Source organism: Chiloscyllium plagiosum, chromosome 4 (genome assembly GCF_004010195.1).
Source record: "Chiloscyllium plagiosum isolate BGI_BamShark_2017 chromosome 4, ASM401019v2, whole genome shotgun sequence".
NCBI lineage: Eukaryota > Metazoa > Chordata > Chondrichthyes > Orectolobiformes > Hemiscylliidae > Chiloscyllium > Chiloscyllium plagiosum.
The window spans coordinates 33,424,384-33,444,783 of NC_057713.1; the positions used below are offsets into that span (position 1 = coordinate 33,424,384).

Sequence of the window (20,400 nt, forward strand, 5' to 3'; positions counted from 1 at the left end):
CACTCACCACTTTTATGTTCATCAATCTTTGTCACTACTTCAAAAAAAACTCAATCAGGTTAGTGAGGCCCGATTGCCCACAAAGTGATGTTGACAATCATGTTGCTCCAGAATTGTAAAATACCGTCCTGTGAGAATTAAATGACTGCAGTATAGATATTGATAGCAAAGTGTGACAATGGACTACTTATGCTATTTGTTAAAATACTGTCAAGCTCATAATCTAAGAATGCAACTCAGCAAATTGAGAAAAGAGCATTCAAATCTACAAAGCCCATGCTTCTGGGCCACTGACCCTATGACTGAGTTTTAAATGTCATCAAAATTTAATTGGAAAGAGATGACTGATGATAATGCTCCATTGTTCCACAAGCTGCCCTAAAAGGGTAAATCCTGACGTAACCACCAAAATGACCAATTTGGCTGATTAACTACTCCTCACAAAACAAGTAATTCACATCGAATGTTGTCAGTGATAGAAATTATTACTTATAACATGACTCATTCCGTACACGCACCACCCTCTGTGTGAAAAAGGGACTTTTCCCGCAGAGGGTGGCGCATGTATGGAATGAGCTACGAGAGGAAGTGATGGAGGCTGGTACAGTTGCAACATTTAAAAGGTATCGGGATGTGTACATGAATAGGAAGGGTTTGGGATGATATGGGCCAGGTGCTAGCAAATGGGACTAGATTAGGTTAGAATGTCTGGTCGGCATGGATGAGTTGGACTGAAGGATCTGTTCCTGTGCTGTACATCTGAGAACTTTAACGAGACCAATGAAAAGTAAAGTTTTCTAATCTATAACTGCAATGCTGAAACTATATACCATAACTATATCCCTGTACCCTCAAATGTGTGCACACTGTCATGATCGAGATAGAAACAGAAACAAACTGTTCGACAGTCTCTGCCTGAAAAGGTGGAGGAAACAGAGTCTTGAATATTTTTGAAGTAGCATTCTTGTAGGTCCACCATCTTCAGGCATTTAATCAATGACCTTCCTTGCATCATCATGTTCGAAGTAGAGATCTCGCTGAACATTGTGCAATGTTCACAACTTTTCAGACACAAAGCAGTCCATGGTCAAATGCAGCAAGACTTGGACAGTATCTAAGTTTGGGCTGACAAGTGGTAACAAACGTTACCTAGTGTTTGTCTGGTGCCAGTGACCATCTTCAACAAGAGAAAATATAGCAATTGCCTTTTAACATTCAGTGGTCACAACTATCACTGTCAACACTATCAACATTCTAATTGTTGACATTGACCAGAAACTGAACTAGACTGGCTATATAAATAGTGACTTCAGGGACAGGTCTCAGGCTAGTGAATAAATCACCATCTGCCTCCTCAAAGCCTGTCCACCATCTACAAAGCACAGATCAAGAGTGTAGCAGAACTTCCCACCATCTGGTTGAGTGCAGCTCCAGCAGCAGTCAAGAAACTTGATACCATCCACAACAAAGCGGCCCACGTGATTAGCACTGCATATACAAACATTCATTTCCTTCATTACTGATGCTCAGTAACAGCAAACTACACAGTTTACAAGATGCGCTGCACAAATTCACCAAGGCTCCTTAAAAGTTCTTCCAGTATCCATGACCACCACTATTTAGAAGGACAAAGGCAGCAAACATATGGAAACCACTACCACCATCTGCAGGTTCCTCTCAAAGCTACTACCATCCTGACAATGAAACGTATTGCTGTTCCTTCAGAGTTGCTGTGCTAAAGTTCTGGTACTCCCATCATAACAGCATTGTGGATGGACCTACAACAAATGGATTTCTGTGGTTCAAGAAAACAGCTTACCACCACATTCTCAAGGGCAACAAGGAATGGCTAATCAATGTAGTCCCAGCTAGTGACATCCACATACCTTGAGTGAATCTTTTTTTAAAAAAAAAAGTGTTGAAACCTTATCGGGATAAGCAAGAGTCCGATTAACCATCACCTTTATTGAATGATGGAGTCTATGTTCCTTGACGTTTTCTGCTGTTGAGCTCTGTGCATGGTGTCAACTTAGAGAGCTTGAGGTTTATGCGTCCACACTTTGGCGTCTGCAGATCCTTTGAGTAGGACCGAATATCCCATTTCTGGTTTGTATGTTTGTATGTACTATAGGCAGAATAAGAACATAGACAGTAACAAAAAAATTCTGAGAATCACAAGATGGAAGGTTACCTCCCTACAGTCCTCTTGATTTCTGCAATGATGTGACTTACTGTTGCCTTGATGGTGACAGTCATCCTTTGTTTTGCTGGTTGATCAGGTGGACATATCTTTTCATGCATACATTGTTTCTTCTAAGTTTTTTTGGTTTTTCTATTTTCTGCTTACGTAAAGGAGAAAAGATAGGTGCATTCTGTCTGTTGGTTCTGGATATTTCTTCTCCTCTGCTGCTCTTGGCCAATTGACTTTTAAATATTCTGGAGCTCAGGCTGTCGGAGGCCTGTTGTCAAATAGAATTTTCTTCACTCGAAAGATACTTGGAGATCCTCCGTCTCGAATGCTCATTATTACTGCTTCAAAAAGCAGTATTATGTCATGCAGCACTTTTGGGTTTTAAAGTTCTAAATCTCTCCAAGTTTTTTTTTCAGTTATAGCAGTCCAACTTTCAGTTTATTGTTCCGAAAAAGAAAGTGGTCTGTTTCAATATTCCTGATGTTTTGATGTTGCAAGTATTGATCAAGCTTTGAACAGAATGTTTTAATTTAATTGATATAAATATACTTTGTGCTGTATTATCAAAAACTCTCCATGTCACAAGTACTTTTTAATCTAATTTTTGACAGTTGCTTGATCCTATTCCATGTTGCACAACAATACCTATAGCTTAGATTTAATTAGTAAGCTTTCCATGAGATTTGTCACAGCTTAGATGTTCATAAGACCATAAAATGTAGCAGCAGAAGTAGGCCATTCGGCCAATCAAAGTTGCTTCAATAAGATATTTTTCTGTATAACCCTTGATGCCCTTACTATCTCAGCTTGATTGTATATACTGAGCCAACCCCAACTCCACTGCAATCAAGGATTTCACCAAATTCACTACCCTCTGACAGAAGGTATTCGTGCTCACCTCCATCTTTGCGAGTCAGAGAGATGTATAGCATGGAAACAGACCCTTCGGTCCAACTTGTCCATGCCAACCAGATATCCCAACCCAATCTAGTCCCACCTGCCAGCACCTGGCCCGTATCCCTCCAAACCCTTCCTATTCATATACCCATCCAAATGCCTCTTAAATATTGCAATTGTACTAACCTCCACCACTTCCTCTGGCAGCTCATTCCCTACACGTATCACCCTCTGTGTGAAAAAGTTGCCCCTTAAGTCTCTTTTATATCTTTCCCCTCTCACCCTAAACCTATGCCCTCTAGTTCTGGACTCCCCCATCCCAGCGAAAATACTTTGTCTATTTACCCTATTATGCCACTCATAATTTTATAAACCTCTATAAGGTCACCCCTCCACATTCAACGCTTTAGGGAAAACAGCCCCAGCCTATTCAACCTCTCCCTATAACTCAAATCCTCCAACCCTGGCAGCATCCTTGTAAATCTTATCTGAACCCTTTCAAGTTTCACAACCTCTTTCTGATAGGAAGGAGACCAGAATTGCACGCAATATTCCAACAAAGGCCTAACTAATGTCCTGTAACATGACCTCCCAACTCCTGTACTCAATACTCTGACCAATAAAGGAAAGCCTGTCAAACACCGCCTTCACTATCCTATCTAACTGCGACTCCACTTTCAAGGAGCTATTAACCTGACTTCAAGGTTTCTTTGTTCAGCAACACTCCCCAGGACTTTACCAATAAGTGTATAAGTCCTGCTAAGATTTGCTTTCCCAAAATGCAACATCTCACATTTATCTAAATTAACCCCTTCTGCCACTTCTCAGCCCATTGGCCCAGCTAATTAAAATCCTGTTGTAATCTGAGGTAACCTTCGCTGTCCACTACACCTTCAATTTTGGTGTCATGTGCAAAATTACCAACTATATCTCTTATGCTCACATCCAATAAATATACAACCTGTTATTCTGAGATGATGCTCAATGGTCCTAGACTTTTCCACAAGGGGCAACAGTGTTTCCACTTTACCCTGTCAAGCCCTGTAAGAATCTTGTATGTTTCAATAAGGTTAACTATCATTCCTCTGTATTCCAGCAAGTGCATATCCAATCTACTGACTTCCTTCTCATGAATCTTCTCAGAACTGCTCATCCTCATGCCAGTGAATCTTTCATTAGATAAGAAAAGTGTTCACAGTATTCCAGTTATAGTCTGACTAGTTTCTTATTTTTTAAGCAAATCTTCCCCACTTTTATCAGAGTTGATGCTTCAAGTCTGATGACCTTTTTCACGTGTTTTCCCCATTATTAATTCCCCACCCTCATTCTCGAAGCAGCTTATGTTCACTTTGGTTTCAATAAACTCTTGATACCTGTCTTAATATTACTTGCAAATTTACCCTCAAATTATTTTCTCCAATAGTGTTACAACCTACTTTTTCAAATCTTCAAATGCATGAAGGGCAGAATCTTCTTGATCTATTTTATGATGACTATTACAACTAACTGATCAGTCTTCAGACTACATATCAGATGGACTTTTATTATTTCTTACTGATGGACCATTCTTGGACCAGAATACTTGGTATTGTCAGCATAAATCATAAGTTAGATATTCAAACTGTTAAACCCACATACCAGAATATCAACCCTAACATTATGTGGTTAGAAATTTAATACTTACTTAAACAGGCCAACATCTCATTTGTAATGAGTCTATATTTGATTTTTTTTCTCTTGTGATACCTCCTTCCTGAATATAGGCTGTGTCTTGCAAATTGAGAAAAATCAATTCCGCTCATTAAAATATTGTAAGTGATAAGTTCTTTCAAGTAAGAAGGGAGGCAGTGCATTGGAAACTAATGGCTATTTAGCCTATCATCTTTCATAGAGAATAAGCTAGAATCCTTTGTTAATTAGGTTAGATATATTTCTTGAGACTGCAGGGATTAAAGGGTATGAGGTGAAGTGGAAAATGATATTAAATTGGGTGATCAGTCATAGTCATACTGCATGTTGGAACTGACTTAAAGGGCTGAATGGCCATCTGTTCCTGTTGTCTCTGGTTTTTCTATCAAGAAAATTAAGTATCAGGCAGAGTCAACATGGTTTTGTGAAAGCAGAATCATCTTTAAATAATTTTAGAGTTTTTTGGAGGAAAAACAAGCAAAGTGGATAAATGGGAACCAATGGCTGTGGTGTACTTGAATTTTTACAAGATATTTGATAAGATGCCACATCTGGGGTTTCTGTGAAAGCTTAGAGCACATGGTATAAAGGCTAACACATTGGCATGGTTAAAGGAATTGGTAGCCTACAGGAAACAGAGGGGAAAGATACTTGGGTGTTGTTCAACCTGGCAAGCTATATCAAGTGGAATGTCACTGAGTGATGGGGCCTCGACTATTTACAATCAATATCAATGACTTGAATGAGAGAACCAAATGTAAGGAAGCTTATGTAGGAAGATATGTTGCCAAGAAAAGGTCAACAAAGGAATTTAGTCACGTTAAGAGTTGGTAAAAGTTGGCAGGTGATTATAATGTGGAAAATTGTGAAGTTATCCACTTGTGAAGAAGAAGAGAAAAGTGGGATGCTATTTGAATGGAGAGAAATTACAATGCTGTTGGTACAGAGGATTTGGGTGTCCTGGTGCATGATTTATAAACGTAGGTACAGCAAATGATTAGGAAGGCAGATGGAATGTTGGTGTTTATTGCAAGGGAATGGAATACTGAAGCTTTACAGGGTCTTCATGAGAACACGTCTGGAGTCCTTGGAGTACTATGTGCAGATGTATTTACCTTTATCTGAGAAAAGGTTTAGATGATAAACTGCGACCAGAAGGTGTTCCCTTTTGTAGGGAATGCTGATTTAAAAATAAGAAGATTCCTTTTTAAGACTGGAATGAGGAGAATTTTTTTTCTAAGTGTCAGTAGTATATGGAATTCTTGGCATTTCTTGTTCTATAGACTCTGACAACTTCAGCAGTGTAGGGTTTTGCGTTTGATATTTCTTCAGTGTGGCAAAGAAGGCTTATGCAAGACTTTGTTGCTCCATAGAGTTGGGCAGTTTGGCTAGGCTAATGTTTCTTGGTGCAATATCTTTTCATTAAAAAATTCTTTGATTACTGTGAAGAAAGACAGATTAATGATAAATAACGTGCAAAATGAACTTGGACAAAGCACAACACTTCATTATCATAGTGTAAAGCATCACCAAATTTACTTATTTTTCAGGGAATTGAAAAAGAAGCCGCCACCAAGACCAACAGCACCCAAACCTCTGCAGAAAACTTCTGATGCAGAACTTGAATCTTTATCCAGTATTGAAGATATAGATATTCGAACTTTTAATGCAGCTCTTACTTTTAATGATCTTCCAAATGAATTAAAAAGTTTACCACCAAATTCTTTAGCAGCACATATAAGTGGCATGAATGTAGATAGCACTGGAGTATATCCAATGGAGCCTGTTGTTTTTCCAAGAATGAGGCATTCAGAACCAGAGGCTTTTGCAGCTTCTAGGACTGTTGGTGCTCCGCTACAGCCACCATTACATGTTCAACAATTCCCAGACCCTGCCTCAACAACTCGTCACGTGCATCCATATTTTCATGGTGGAGTGAACACACCATCAGGTTCAGCTCGTGGGATTGCTCAAGGGCCTTACTTGGGAATCAGTCATTCAGGGCCTCCTTCAGTTAGTGGTGCAGCTGGTCTACCTGCTCAGAGGATGGGTCCATCTGTGTCCTGCCCAGTACTCCCTCGACATATCTCTGCATCGTCACCACCTCCTCCAGTGTATCCTGCAGTTACCATGATTAGAGAACCCATTCCAGCTCAGTCCCAGTTTATACCTGGCCATTTACCTCCAAGAGGTACTTCACCACAGCACATGCCTATTCCCTCTTCAGTGGGTCATCCCAGTGCTGTTGGTCCTACTGCATCTTATGGTTTGGGTCAACAAGTTTCTTCAAATGTACCAGTTAACACTGGTTTGCATACACCACCTCCGTCTGTTGGGCCTACACTTGCCTATCCTGGACAATTCTGTGGTCAGATGCCAGGAGGAAATATTATACCACAACCAAACACTTCAACCACAACAGTGGATAGTATACAGACTCCAATTTCAAGCTTTACACCAGATCCTCATTCAGTGAGTGGGCAATTGAATAGACAGCCAATCTATGATGTGGGAATGACACAGCAGCCCAATATTTCTTTACCAGGTGGGGCTGGTGTTCCTTCTGGACCAGCAATGAGTGCAATTGGACAATATCCGTACCATCCTGGTAGTCACCCATTCAGCCAGCCATCTCAGTCCCAGTTCACTAATGTGCCATCATTTGCTTGTCCTGCCCCAGGGCCACAGCATATGTTCCAGCATCCAAATCAGGTGCACCCAAACCAGGAAGTTCACATTAGGGCACAAATGCATACTCAGCCACCTTACCAAGCTCAGTTTTTACCCCAGACAAGTCTGCAGTTGCAGCCTCAACCAAGACCTCAAAATACTGCGCAGCTTCCACCCCATTCTCCAGTCCCACATCTGGTACAGCCTCCGCCTGAGATGCAGCCACATTTAAGACCTCTTCTGTATCAGCATCCTGCTCAAGACAAAACTGCTGCACCTGGAATTCCACCTCATTCAGGCAATGTTGTTTATCCAGGCAATCCAAGTAATATTCAACAGCCAGGCCAGAACATTCCTGCTGCAGTAGTTCCACAGTCTCAAAAATGTCATACATTAGCATCCGCCTCAGAGACACAACCAATGACATTGCTACCTGGGTCCTCAGCTCAAGGGGTCTCGCCCATTCCATTCTCCTCTCCACCCCCTCATCTTCATGCTGGGCCACAACCTGCAATTTTACCAAACCAAGTTGGAGGACCTCCACCTGTCTCAACAGGTCGTCCTGCTGCACAATCAATCCAACCTGTGCCAAGTTCAACTATTGGACAAATACCAGCCAGTGCTCTTGTATCTGGATCTGTACTGCCACCTGCACCAGCTCCTTCCCCACAGCCTGCACAAGGGCAGGTTGGTACTCTTCCTGCTGCAGTATTGCCCACTGCAATGCCTGGATCTACTGTCTTACAACAGAGGCCACCGCCATCTCTTACACCTGGAGCTGCAGGACCTGTTTCTGAAGTACCTTTTCAGAGGCAAAACTCTTCAACTGATGATCTTTTGTCATCCAGTCCAGATAGCCAGCATGGAGGGCCCCAGACAACGGTGACTCAGCCTCTTCTCCTGCCTACTAAAGTCGACTCAAAGGAAGGACAAAAACCAAAAGGAATTCAAATCATAGAGAAAGATCCATACGAGAAACCAGAGCATGTAAGAAAGTTGTTGACGGAGTTGGAAAGCTTTAGAAATGTTGTGGACTCCATAGACAGGCCCTCATATGGAACTTTGACTGAATTGGATTGTAAATGGAAGGACTTGCAAGATGCTCAAGAAAAAGATGTCAGACAGTTGTCAATTGCCGTTGCCCGCTGCTACACCATGAAAAACCGTCATCAGGATATCATGCCTTATGACAAAAATAGGATTATAATCCAGTCAGGAAAGGATGACTACATCAATGCCAGTATGATTGAAGACTTATCCTCTTACTGTCCAAGAATCATAGCGACACAGGCTCCATTGGTGGGAACTGCAGCAGATTTCTGGCTGATGATATATGAGCAAAAAGTGTCACTCGTGGTAATGCTTGTCTCTGAACAGGAAGTAGAAAAGGTATGACATGATGATGGATATTTGGTCTGATAGAGTAAATTAATACCGATTGAGGAAAAGTGCATGATTTGGGGAAAAGTGTGTTTTCTGCGCTTTTGCCTGGTGTAAGCACCCAAGTAGCCAAGACTTACTGCTACCATTTATTTCGCTCTGTTGCAGTGGGTATTTACTACCATGCCTCAAAACCCTGGAGAATATCCTTAATTCAAAGAGTAAAAATAATTTGGGCTAGGTGATCTTTCCAGTTATTTGTCTGAAGCATGTGCTCAAATTTATTTACCCACTTACCTATCTGAACACTGTCGTAAGTATCCTTTGGGTTTTAATACAATCTATAAAAGAACTACGCATGTATGCTGTCAAATTCTTCATTTTATTATAATAGAGCTGGTAAATACATTGGAGTTTTAACTGGCTATAATTCATTGATTCCTTAAGCACTGCTTGCATAATTGTATGGATGAGTTTGGTTCAAATTGGATTCCTTCTCGAAATTTTTTTTTAGTTAACGCTGATTAATGTAATAGAGAAAGAAAAAGAAAGATTTGTATTCCTACAGCCACCAGGTAATCTGTGATTCATAGCCAGTTGTTGCACTCTAGGAACCAGCAACTAATTTGTGCACAGTAATACACCAAAGTTGTTATTAACTTGCACTGACAGGGCCAGTAGTGTACCAGTTGATCAAGAGGTCCACATAATCAATGTAAAAACACACAAAATACAAACAAATCACTGAAGTAATAATACAGCTTTACCTTAAATAAAAATTTAACAGCAGCAAGCCTCCTCACCCTCACCCGCCCCCTCAACTGACTATTTGGACATTGCAGAGATCGCAATAATACAGTAAACTTTTGGTATGTCAGGCATGTGAGTTTTGCCAGTTTAGAGAGTGCTGATTCATAAGGCACTGGTTAAAACAAAGCTTGCTGTGTAATCATGACCAGATAAACTGTTTCGTTGATGGGCGATAAATATCGGTAAGGACTCCATGAGTTCCCTTGCAATTCTTCAACTAGTAGCATACCATCTACGCATTCAACTGAGTAGGCAGATGAGGCCGCTGTCTAATGTCTCACCCAAAGGTCAGCACCTCATATAGTGCAGCAGTCCCTTAGTACTGCACTGGAGTGCCAGCCTTGATTTTTGCCCTCCAGCTCTGAGTGGAACTTTGAACAAGAATCTCCTAATTGTGAAGCAAGAGTTTTACCAAGTGTGGCTGACACTCTCATGTTAAAGGTCCTTTTCTTATGTCTAGGTATTCTTATTCTCATTCAGTTGCTCATGTGCTCCACTTGTCAAGTTATGACCTGCTCTCAAAAAAATCTGTTGAAATTGTGGGGGTATATCTCTGGCTTTCCAATACTGTATTTTCGCACCATTGAAAAGTTTAATTATGAACTCTGGAGGCTGCAATATCCTTAAACCCAAGATATATGTGCCTTATGTTCTACTGGAAGAACAGAAGTGCATCACTGAGCACAATTACTCAGGATTAGGTCGTTTTTGCCACCACCATCAACATTTGTGGCCAATAGCACAGTCTAGGATACCAAACCTCCTTTCAATATTAATACAGATGGCATTTTCAAAGCAGTCTCCTTCATTACTCTGCAACGATAGTAGAATTGTTTAAATTAACCAATTTTGTAGCCTTTTTGGATAACGTAAATCATGGGCAATATTGTGCTATGGAGTACTGCAAATTAAATATGGCTTTGGTGTTTATCTTTTGGCTCACCACATCAAGCATTAGGTGAACCATATTAACTAAACACAATTGAGAAATTTGATTCCCACTCTAAAATCCTAGCTGATGTTAGCTGGGCTAGTGTTAATGGATTCTAAAGTTGACATTTTGTTTTTGGGTTAGAGAAGAAGAAACGGATCCTTGTTCCTACTCCTGGTTTTTAAATTAATGACTTCTTCCTGAAGCAAGATGAACTGAGGATTGGGTTTAGCTGTGATCAAACAGCTTTCTGATCTTCACAGGGTGAAAAGGATCTTTTGAGACTTGTTTGATAAAATAATTGAGGTCATTCAATGTTCTGCCTTTATTCTTCCTTTGGTTATCTATCCAACTATAATGGGATGATTGAAATTGGAATCTCATGATGGCTAGTTGGATGTAATCTTTTGGATTGAGGTTCTGAATGAGGAATTACAGGATATATAATTTATGGAGAGAAAATGATTTTGAGCAATGTGTCATTATACATTATTCCATCTCCTCCTGTTGCAGCAAAAGGTAATCCGTTACTTCCCAACAGAGCGAGGCCAGCAAATAGTGCATGGGCCTATCACTTTGACCCTGACAACACAGAAAATAACACAGACTCATGTGGAGAGGATGATCGGTTTGCAGTATCGAGACCAGAGCCTGAAGCGAACAATCATTCACTTACAGTTTACGTCATGGCCTGAACTGTAAGTTTTCTACTTGGTTTATAGTTTCTACATTAATCAAATGTTTAAAATATCTAGGAGCCATGTTCACTCCATCATACAGCTTGGGAAAGTTCCCAGTTTCACTACTAATCGGTGCTGAGTTGTTTGACCATAGTTATTTGTTGATTGAAGATTCCCATAACACCCCTCCCTCCGTGAGCAGAGGTTGGTAAAATCAAGTTGCACTTAATCATGTACTGGTGGAGAATATGTACTTGGGATGCAACATTTAACTGTGCCATAGTGAGCTGTCAATACATGTTCACTTGTCTTGAAATAAGAGTGATATACTGAATGTTTGCAGGCATCCATGAAAGTAGGCCTCACCTACATTGCACCTACATTAAGGTGCAGTAATTTGAGTATGACGTACTACATCATATTTTTGATTGAAGGTCTTTTTTTTTTTAAGGTCTTTATGATGCATATTTTGTATAAAATCCAAACTTTCATTGGAATAATAAGCCTGAAATGATGCTTTTGTTTTATTTTGTAGGGGTTTGCCAGACAGTAAAAGTAATCTGCTGCGTTTTATTCAAGAGGTACATGGACATTACCTGCATCAGCGTCCACTTCATACACCAATTGTTGTGCATTGCAGGTACCCTTGATTACTAACTTCACAAGGATGAAGCATGATTGATTGTGTGTAATACTGTGCAGAAGAATTTAAGTGCCAGTCCTGGACCAGCACGGTTGACTCTAACTCTGAAGTAGCCTAGGAAACCACTTACATGTATATTTGGTGCAAATGGCTAAGGCTTTATGGATACAGTGTTAGGTAAGTGGCTGCTGTGTGTCTTTATGTCTGCAGTTGGTGCAGAAATCCAAAATGAAAGGAAGATCTTAAAATTCAAGGTGGACTATTTAGGCGTAAAACATGGTGGCACTTATTCACTGGAAGAATTGTGGAAATTTCCCCCAAAAGGCTGTGAATACTCTGTGCAGTTGAAACTTTGAAGACTAGAGTCAATTTTTTTTCAAGTGTAGGTATCAAGGGGACAAAGACCTGTAAGTATTGAAATAAAGATTACTCGTATTATAATTAAATGGCAGCACCGGCTTGAGGGCACTACGTGAAATGTGGACATTCATTGTATTTTAGGCTACATCCTAGGGTCAGATTTTTATTTAAATAAAGAGGAAGCCTTGACAATGAGGTTGTAAATACGTCATCAGTTTTAATAGCTGCAACTTTGTGACTCGTGCATTCCATAGGTTGATTTAGTTAAACTCCACGTGTGCCCCTGAGTCCACTTTGGAAATGGTTGGTAAGATCTCACAACCTTGGCTTGACCTATGTCTGTGATCCTTGTGTAGAGTGAAAGCATTAAGCATATAAAATTCCATAGTTGGATGCCATGTTTTTTGACCCTTAAATTTTGACTTTGTTTGTTAGATAACTGACGCTCCAAAATTAAATGTCTAATATTGATTCTTTTAGCTCTGGTGTTAGAAGGACTGGTGCTTTCTGTCTTGTCTATGCTGCTGTACAAGAGGTAGAGGCTGGTAATGGAATCCCTGATGTGCCTCAGATTGTGCGGAAAATGAGACAGCAGAGGAAGCACATGCTCCAAGACAAGGTGAGACAATGAGGAACATGTTCCTGTGACTTGAGTTTCCTGCATTCATATTTCATCTGGATTCTTCAAACAATACAATATCAAAGTCATCAGTTGAACATGCAGTGTTTTTAAACAATGTTACGTATTGAGATAGTGAAACACATAAGTCTGAGTTTTCCTTTATTTACCTGTTTTGCCTGCATACCACCTCCTACCGCCACCTCAACCATGACCTCACCTCCCATCACCAAACCTTCATCTCCTAGACCATCCACAACCTCAACCTCGGGATCTCCCATCCACAGCCTCCAAACATTTGTCCCAGATCACCGTACCACCTGGTTCTACCTCTAACTCAAAACCTTCAAACCAGACAGCCCCGGTCAACCCATTGTTTCTGCTTGATCCTGCCCCACTGAAGTTGCCTCCTAATATTTGGACTCCGTCCTGTCCCCCTCGGTCCAGGAACTCCCCATGTACATTCGGGATACTACCCACACTATTCACCATCTCCATGACTTTTGTTTCCCCAGCCCGCAATGCTTCATCTTCACCTTGGACGTACACTTCCATACGCCATGGTGAGGGCCTCCCACCCTCCGTTTCATCCTCCTGCCGATCCAACCAGTACCCCTCCACTGACACACTCATTCGATTGGCAGAAGTGGTTATCACCCTCAACAACTTCTCTTTCGAAGCCTCCCACTTCTTTCTGACCAAAGAGGTGGCCATGGGCACTCGCAGGGGCCCCAACTATGTCTCTTTTTGTCAGATATGTGGAACAGTCTGTCTTCTGCAGTTACACTGGCATCATCCCCCACCTTTTCCTGTTACATTGATAACTATTGGCGTCACCTTTTTATCTATTGAGGACGTTGAACAGTTCATCAACTTGACGAACACCTTCCACCCTGACCTTAAGTTCACCTGGACCATCTCAGACACTTCCCTCCCTTTCCTGGACCCCTCCATCTCCGGCAACTGACTCAACACGGACATCTATTTCAAACCCCTGCTGATTCCCACATCTACCTGGTCTACAACCGCTCCTACCCATTAACCTGTAAAAAAAAAAGTGATCCCTTACTCCCAGTTCCTCCACCTTCTGACTTATCTGCTCCCAGGAGGAGCAATTCCACTCCAGAATATCCCAGATGATCTCTTATTTCAAGGACCGCCATTTCCCCTCCCACTGATCAACAATGCTGTCCAGTACATTCCCTCCGCTTCCTTCACTTCTGTCCTTGACCCCACCCCTCCAACTGCAACAAGGATAGAACCCCTGGTTCTCGCCTTCCGTCCCACTAATCTCTGGATAGAGTGCATTATCCTCCACCATTTCTGTCAGCTACAAATCAGACCCCACCACCAGAGAGAGATTTCCATCCCCATCCCTAACTGGGTTTCACAGAGACTATTCCCTCCGTGACTCTCTCGTTAGGTCCACGCTCCCTGCAAACCCACCCTACACTCCTGGCACCTTCCCTTGCCACCACAAGAGGTGTAAAGCCTGTGCCCACACCTCCCCCCTCACTTTCACCCGAAAGGATCTTTCCACACCTGGCAGAGATTTTCCTGCACATCCAAACACCTCATCTACAGTGTCCCTTGCTCTCGATGTGGTCCCCTCTACATCGTGGAGACAGGAGGGCAACTTGTGGAATGTTTCAGGGAACGTATCTGACACACACACACACACACACACACACACACACACACACACACACCAAAGAACCCCCCAGCTCCATGGCCGAAGATTTCAACTCCCTCAACCCCAACCCAGTCCTGGATCGCCTCCAGTGCCAAATCCAAGCCACCTGACGATGTGAGAAAAGACCCCTCATCATCCACCGTGGGACCCCTCAACCACATGACATCAATATTGACTTCACTAGATTCCTCATCTCCCCTCCCTCCATCTCATCTCCGATCCAATCCTCTAACTTGGCACTGCTGTCTCGACCTGTCCTACCTGTTCATCTTTCTTCCCACCTATCTGCTCCACACTGCCCACTGATCTATCACAATCACCCCCTACCTGCATTACCCATCACCTTTCCTGCTACTTCACCCCATCCTCCTATTTATCTCTTGGCCCTAACCGCCCACTCAACATGCCTTGGCTTATGCCGCAAGCGTCAACTCTCTCGCTCCTCGGATGCCCCTTGACCTGCTTTGCTTTTCTAGTGTTGCACGTTTCCATTCTCCACTGGTCATGTCAGCTTTTTAACTTAATTGGCGATAGAACAGCCCAGTCATGTAGGTCTCAGACGGTAAGTACTTCAATATGAAATAGGTCAGTTGGCCCTATTTAATCAAGAAAGGATCAACAAAGTATTACAAATAAAATTTAATCAAATGTGTAGAGATTATTCACCAAAAAAATGGTGCGGACTGTGCCAAGGTAGATATAAACTTGTATTCTAATGTCTTATCTTAGTGTGATGCGTGAGTGGTAATAGACAAACAGTTCTTGAGTAATTACAGAATGGATCAAATAGCACATGTGATCACCCCTATTCCCATGAATCTCTCAGCATCCTGCCCCCTACCTCCCTTCAGATATTAGTTACTCTTAATATTATGATAAATTAAAAATCCCTAAGGGATTGCGATTTTTCATTTTTGATCAAGCTTTGAAACTCCTTCTCACACAGCTCTGACATGGATTGTCTCAACTACTGATCTTTTTCTGGGTCTGTACTTGCCTGGATTCTGATAACCTGCATTGCAGCACTTGCACTCAGGCTCATTTCCTGTGTTTCTTTTTCACAGACAGCTAGTTTCAGCAATCTAGTAATGATGTGGATATGCCACTGTTGGACTGGAGTGGATAAAAGTCAAAAGTCACATGACACCAGGTTATAGTTCAGCAGGTTTATTTCAAGTCACAAGGTTTTAGAACGCTGCTCCTTTGTCAGATGAAGACATCTGACAAAGGAGCAGCACTCTGAAAGCTTGTCATTTCAGATAACTTGGGGTCGTATGACTTCTGATTAAATGTAATAATGCCACTAGATTTTTCCTGAGATCTGATCTTGCTCAGTTGCACACAGCAAATATTGCTTGTGGGTTTCCTTCACCCTTATTCCCCTGTTCTGAACTATTAATTATGCATAGCCTCCAATGAGTCACCATAGTTCCCAAGACTACTTTCGAGGTTTAATGCTGTCAATTAGCTGTCTACTAATTCTTCAAACTTGTTGAAAGTTCTGACTGCATAGAGCCACCCAACTGCTCTTCTACCTCAGTTCCCAACTACGTAAATCCATTGTAGCTTGGATTCCTTTTTAGAAGTCCAGCTAAAACGTTTTTGACTTGAGTGGAGCTTGTTTCTTTTTCAATCTTTCATCTTCCCCAACTAATTGTAATGTAGAACTGCTTTTCATATGATCTGTTGAAAATCTTTCAACAAACCTTGCCCGTGTTCCTTGGCAGTATTGAATTTTACTAATATGTCAGATCAGCCAAATGTTATAACCTTGTGGAACTGTCTATATGATTGTTAGAATATTCAGGATATTGGCTTGTACAGATTGATTTTAAAAACGTGAATGTCATGTTTTGTAATGATGTGATAACCAAAAAAAAAGCAGCTTCATCAGAACAGAAATTGTCATTCCAAGGAATTGAGGTGGTTGATCTAGTTGAAAATACCTGCATGTTTTGATTTTACAGTCAGCTAGACAAAGCCATAATCATTGTTTGGAACTTAACATATACTGGAAATGTCATTTGTTGAATGTGAAATTTGGTAATCACCAGCATCAAAGATTCAAGAGCTGAAAATGTGTTGCTGGAAAAGCGCAGCAGGTCAGGCAGCATCCAGGGAACAGGAGAATCGACGTTTCGGGCATAAGCCCTTCTTCAGGTCCACTCAAGTCAAAAACGTTTTAGCTGGACTTCTAAAAAGGAATCCAGGCTACAATGGATTTACGTAGTTGGGAACTGAGGTAGAAGAGCAGTTGGGTGGCTCTATGCAGTCAGAACTTTCAACAAGTTTGAAGAATTAGTAGACAGCTAATTGACAGCATTAAACCTCGAAAGTAGTCTTGGGAACTATGGTGACTCATTGGAGGCTATACATAATTAATAGTTCAGTTCCTGAAGAAGGGCTTATGCCCGAAACGTCGATTCTCCTGTTCCCTGGATGCTGCCTGACCTGCTGCGCTTTTCCAGCAACACATTTTCAGCTCTGATCTCCAGCATCTGCAGACCTCACTTTCTCCTCAAAGACTCAAGATCCCAGCATATGTTGAACTGATATCTGCCTGGTCCATGGAGAATGATACATATTTGCCTGTACACAGTATTGTACCTTCAGGAAGAGCAGAATGTTTTACTTTAGTGATACGGGTATTGTGGGCAGGGGTGGCAGCATTTGTTGTTCCCTAATTGCACTTGAGAAGATGATTTGGAAAGAGAGATTCTGTGAACGTGGTGAGTTATGGGAAAATTCTGGCTAGTTCTTACTTCTATCATTTTTCAGTGATGTTTGTTACTTCCTGAATTCCCAGTGTGCACATGTGGTCACTCTGGCTAAAGTCAATGTTAAGAATTTTTCAATCTCGTATAGCCCCAACTCCATTGGTTCTATTATAACGTGGTAATTCTGTTCTCTTGCAATCCAGTGTTGTAAGAAAATAGTGTAATGTCAGCACCATTCAAACTAATGGAGCCAGAATTGTGTTATAACCAATACACACTTTAAAAGTTCATGTTTTAGAAAGAGTCAATTTGTCAATCGCGTTATAGCGAATTCACATTAACAAAAAGCGTGTTATAGCAGAATGACCTGTACGCCAGAACTACAAACTCTGAATGCTTCAAAAGGTTTTAATTGTGAAGATCCTTTCGAATTTAACAGCCTTATACCTGCCTTGTGTTATCTGAATAACATTGTCATTGGTGTACTAACAAGTTCAATTTCCTAAAAGTCAGTTTATGGCTTAAATATTTTTAAGAGCTGACATATGTTTGAGCAAGTGACATCAACCTTGAAATAATGCTTCACTTTTGTTTATTGTCCTTTATCAGCCTTCTATATAATAGGTGTGTGTAGGTCATTTGCTTAATGTAGTGCCATATGCACATCACACACTAAGTGATATAATTAATTTCTCATATTAAAGAACATCACTTCTAATTGCCATTTAATTGGGAGATTTTACACTCGTGCTGTGATACAAAATCTAAAATTAAATTTACTTCTACAATGATGTTTTGCACTATTTAATGAAGTCACTGTCGTAGGGAATTCCAATGCAGGCTTGTTGTTCATGTCTCCTTTCGATTTCTTCCTCACCTTTTAAAATGCTTGCATGGGTGAACAATGGGCAAAGACAGAATTGGCTTTGGTGAGAGTCCTAACACTGGTCAAATTGTAGCCATTGGAAGTGTCAGCACGCATAGTTTGAGTGCCATGTTGAAACCAGTTTACATTGACCTTCTCTGTATGCTTTACTGGAGTGCAACATTTAGCTCAACCTTCTTCTGAAACTGACAGCCATCAACCACACAAGAAAATATTATGCTCGAAAGCAATCTTGTGTATTTGAATAATTTACCAATGCAGACTGCTGAAGTTACCTATTAGATCCAAGCAATTTTGTTTGTATGGTTTGTAGGAGGGAAGTCAACATCGAAACATAAAGACATAGCAGTTGCTGCTTCTCTGATCATTTTTGTGGTCTATCATTTTAGCTCCACCTGAAGTTCTGTTATGAAGCCATTCTTAATCATGTGGAGCTTGTTCTATTGAGGCATGGAGTTACCACGAATTTTTCCAGCAAAATACTGAGCAGTTCATCTCAAAAGGTACTTCATGTTTTTGAAACTCTTAATTTATAAATATTGCCTTAACAACTCATTCATTTATTTAGAACCATCATCCCAAGTTGCATTGCAAGAACATCATGAAACCATGTACATCACTGATCCACATAAGGAAAAAAATGTCTAAAAGTTTAGTGAAAGAGAAATTTTAGAGAATATCTTTTTTGTGGAAAAGGAGAAGTCTGGAGGTATAGGAAGGGAATTCCACTTTTAGGCCTCGGGTCGTTAAAACCCAGCCACCCAAGGTACATCCGAGGAATGTTATTATACAAATTTTGTCACTGAACTGCATAAGCTTTAAGGAAAATATGATCAGAACTAATTTTGAAGGAGTGTTGAATGAAGATGTTGGCAGAGAGATTTGGAAAGGAAATTTCAGACTTTAGGAGCCAGGCAATTGAAGGCACACGTGGTTAGACTGAGGAATGAAAATTGAGATGTTTGAAGGTAGCGTTGGAGTTCAGAGTTCTCTGGTTGTAGGGCTAGTGTATGTGAGCTGGATGAACCAATGGATGAATTTAACATTCAGAAATAGATGGGTATGGGTGGGATCAGCTGTTAGAATCTTGAATCTTGACTCCAACTATTTTCCAAACTGCCCACTTTATGGCTAATGGAGGAGTATCCAGGGTAGCGATCATCCTATTTCTAGTGAGTGTGCTGGCAAATTATATATTTACAATAATTATTGCAGTAAGGCTACCATACACGTGCATTCTGGATTAGTGGTGCTGGAAGAGCGCAGCAGTTCAGGCAGCATCCAAGACAGGAAGGCTGAGAGAAGCTTCGGTGTTGCAGAGGAAGGCGAGGCAGCTGCTAGGAGAAAACCAAACCAACTTGTATTCTGTTGTGTAGACTATTTCATTTTACATTCTCCAGCGTCATTAAATAGGAATCTGCTTGCTGTCATTTGAGAATGACATCAGTTCATTTTTCCCTGTGAAACAATATATTTTTAAATTAAGTGCTATTACACTTCTACCTGGAGCAGGGGGTGAAATCCAAACTAGCAGGATTCCTATCTATCCCTCCCTGTCCTGTTAGCATACAGACCATTGTACAGTGATGCTGTGATGAGATTGGAAGACCAAGACAAGAATTTTAAAATTAAGACTTTGACAGAACAGTAGCCAGTGTAGATCAGTGAGCTACAAAGGGTGGTGGCTCGTATCATGACATTATTGCATCTGGATCCAAAATTGGAAGCATAGAGTTCTGCTCTAGTATTAGAGTTGTTTTGCTAAAATGCCTTATTAGTGCAGTATTGAAGGAGTGCTGGACTATTACAGGCCCTACCTTTGGATGAAATAGTAAATCAGGGTTCTGATAGCACTATTTTAACTTGAGTAAAAGATAGTGGTATGCCACAAGGATTGGTGCTGGGTCCACTACTTTTCATAATTTACATAAATGATTTGGATGTGAGCATAAGTGATATAGTTAGTAAGTTTGCAGATGACACCAAAATTGGAGATGCAGTGGACAGTGAAGAAGGTTACCTCAGATTATAATAGGATCTTGATCAGATGGGCCAGTGGGCTGAGAAGTGGTAGATGGGATTTAATTTAGATAAATGCGAGATGCTGCATTTTGGGAAAGCAAATCTTAACACGACTTATACACTTAATGGTAAGGTCCTAGGTAGTGTTGCTGAACAAAGGGACCTTGGAGTGTAGGTTCATAGCTCCTTGAAAGTGGAGTCGCAGGATAGTG

The 20,400-nt window shown here is 41.0% G+C and overlaps 1 protein-coding gene across 1 annotated transcript in view; it reads left to right on the forward strand.

Moving 5' to 3' along the window:
* The window catches only part of ptpn23a (protein tyrosine phosphatase, non-receptor type 23, a), a 94,871-nt gene that overhangs the window by 67,837 nt on the left and 6,634 nt on the right, over positions 1-20,400 (forward strand). The window contains exons 20-24 of the mRNA XM_043687916.1: positions 6,328-8,836; positions 11,082-11,266; positions 11,784-11,888; positions 12,732-12,870; positions 18,556-18,669. Of these exons, the coding sequence (XP_043543851.1) occupies positions 6,328-8,836; positions 11,082-11,266; positions 11,784-11,888; positions 12,732-12,870; positions 18,556-18,669 (3,052 nt within the window). The remainder of the gene's footprint in view (positions 1-6,327; positions 8,837-11,081; positions 11,267-11,783; positions 11,889-12,731; positions 12,871-18,555; positions 18,670-20,400) is intronic.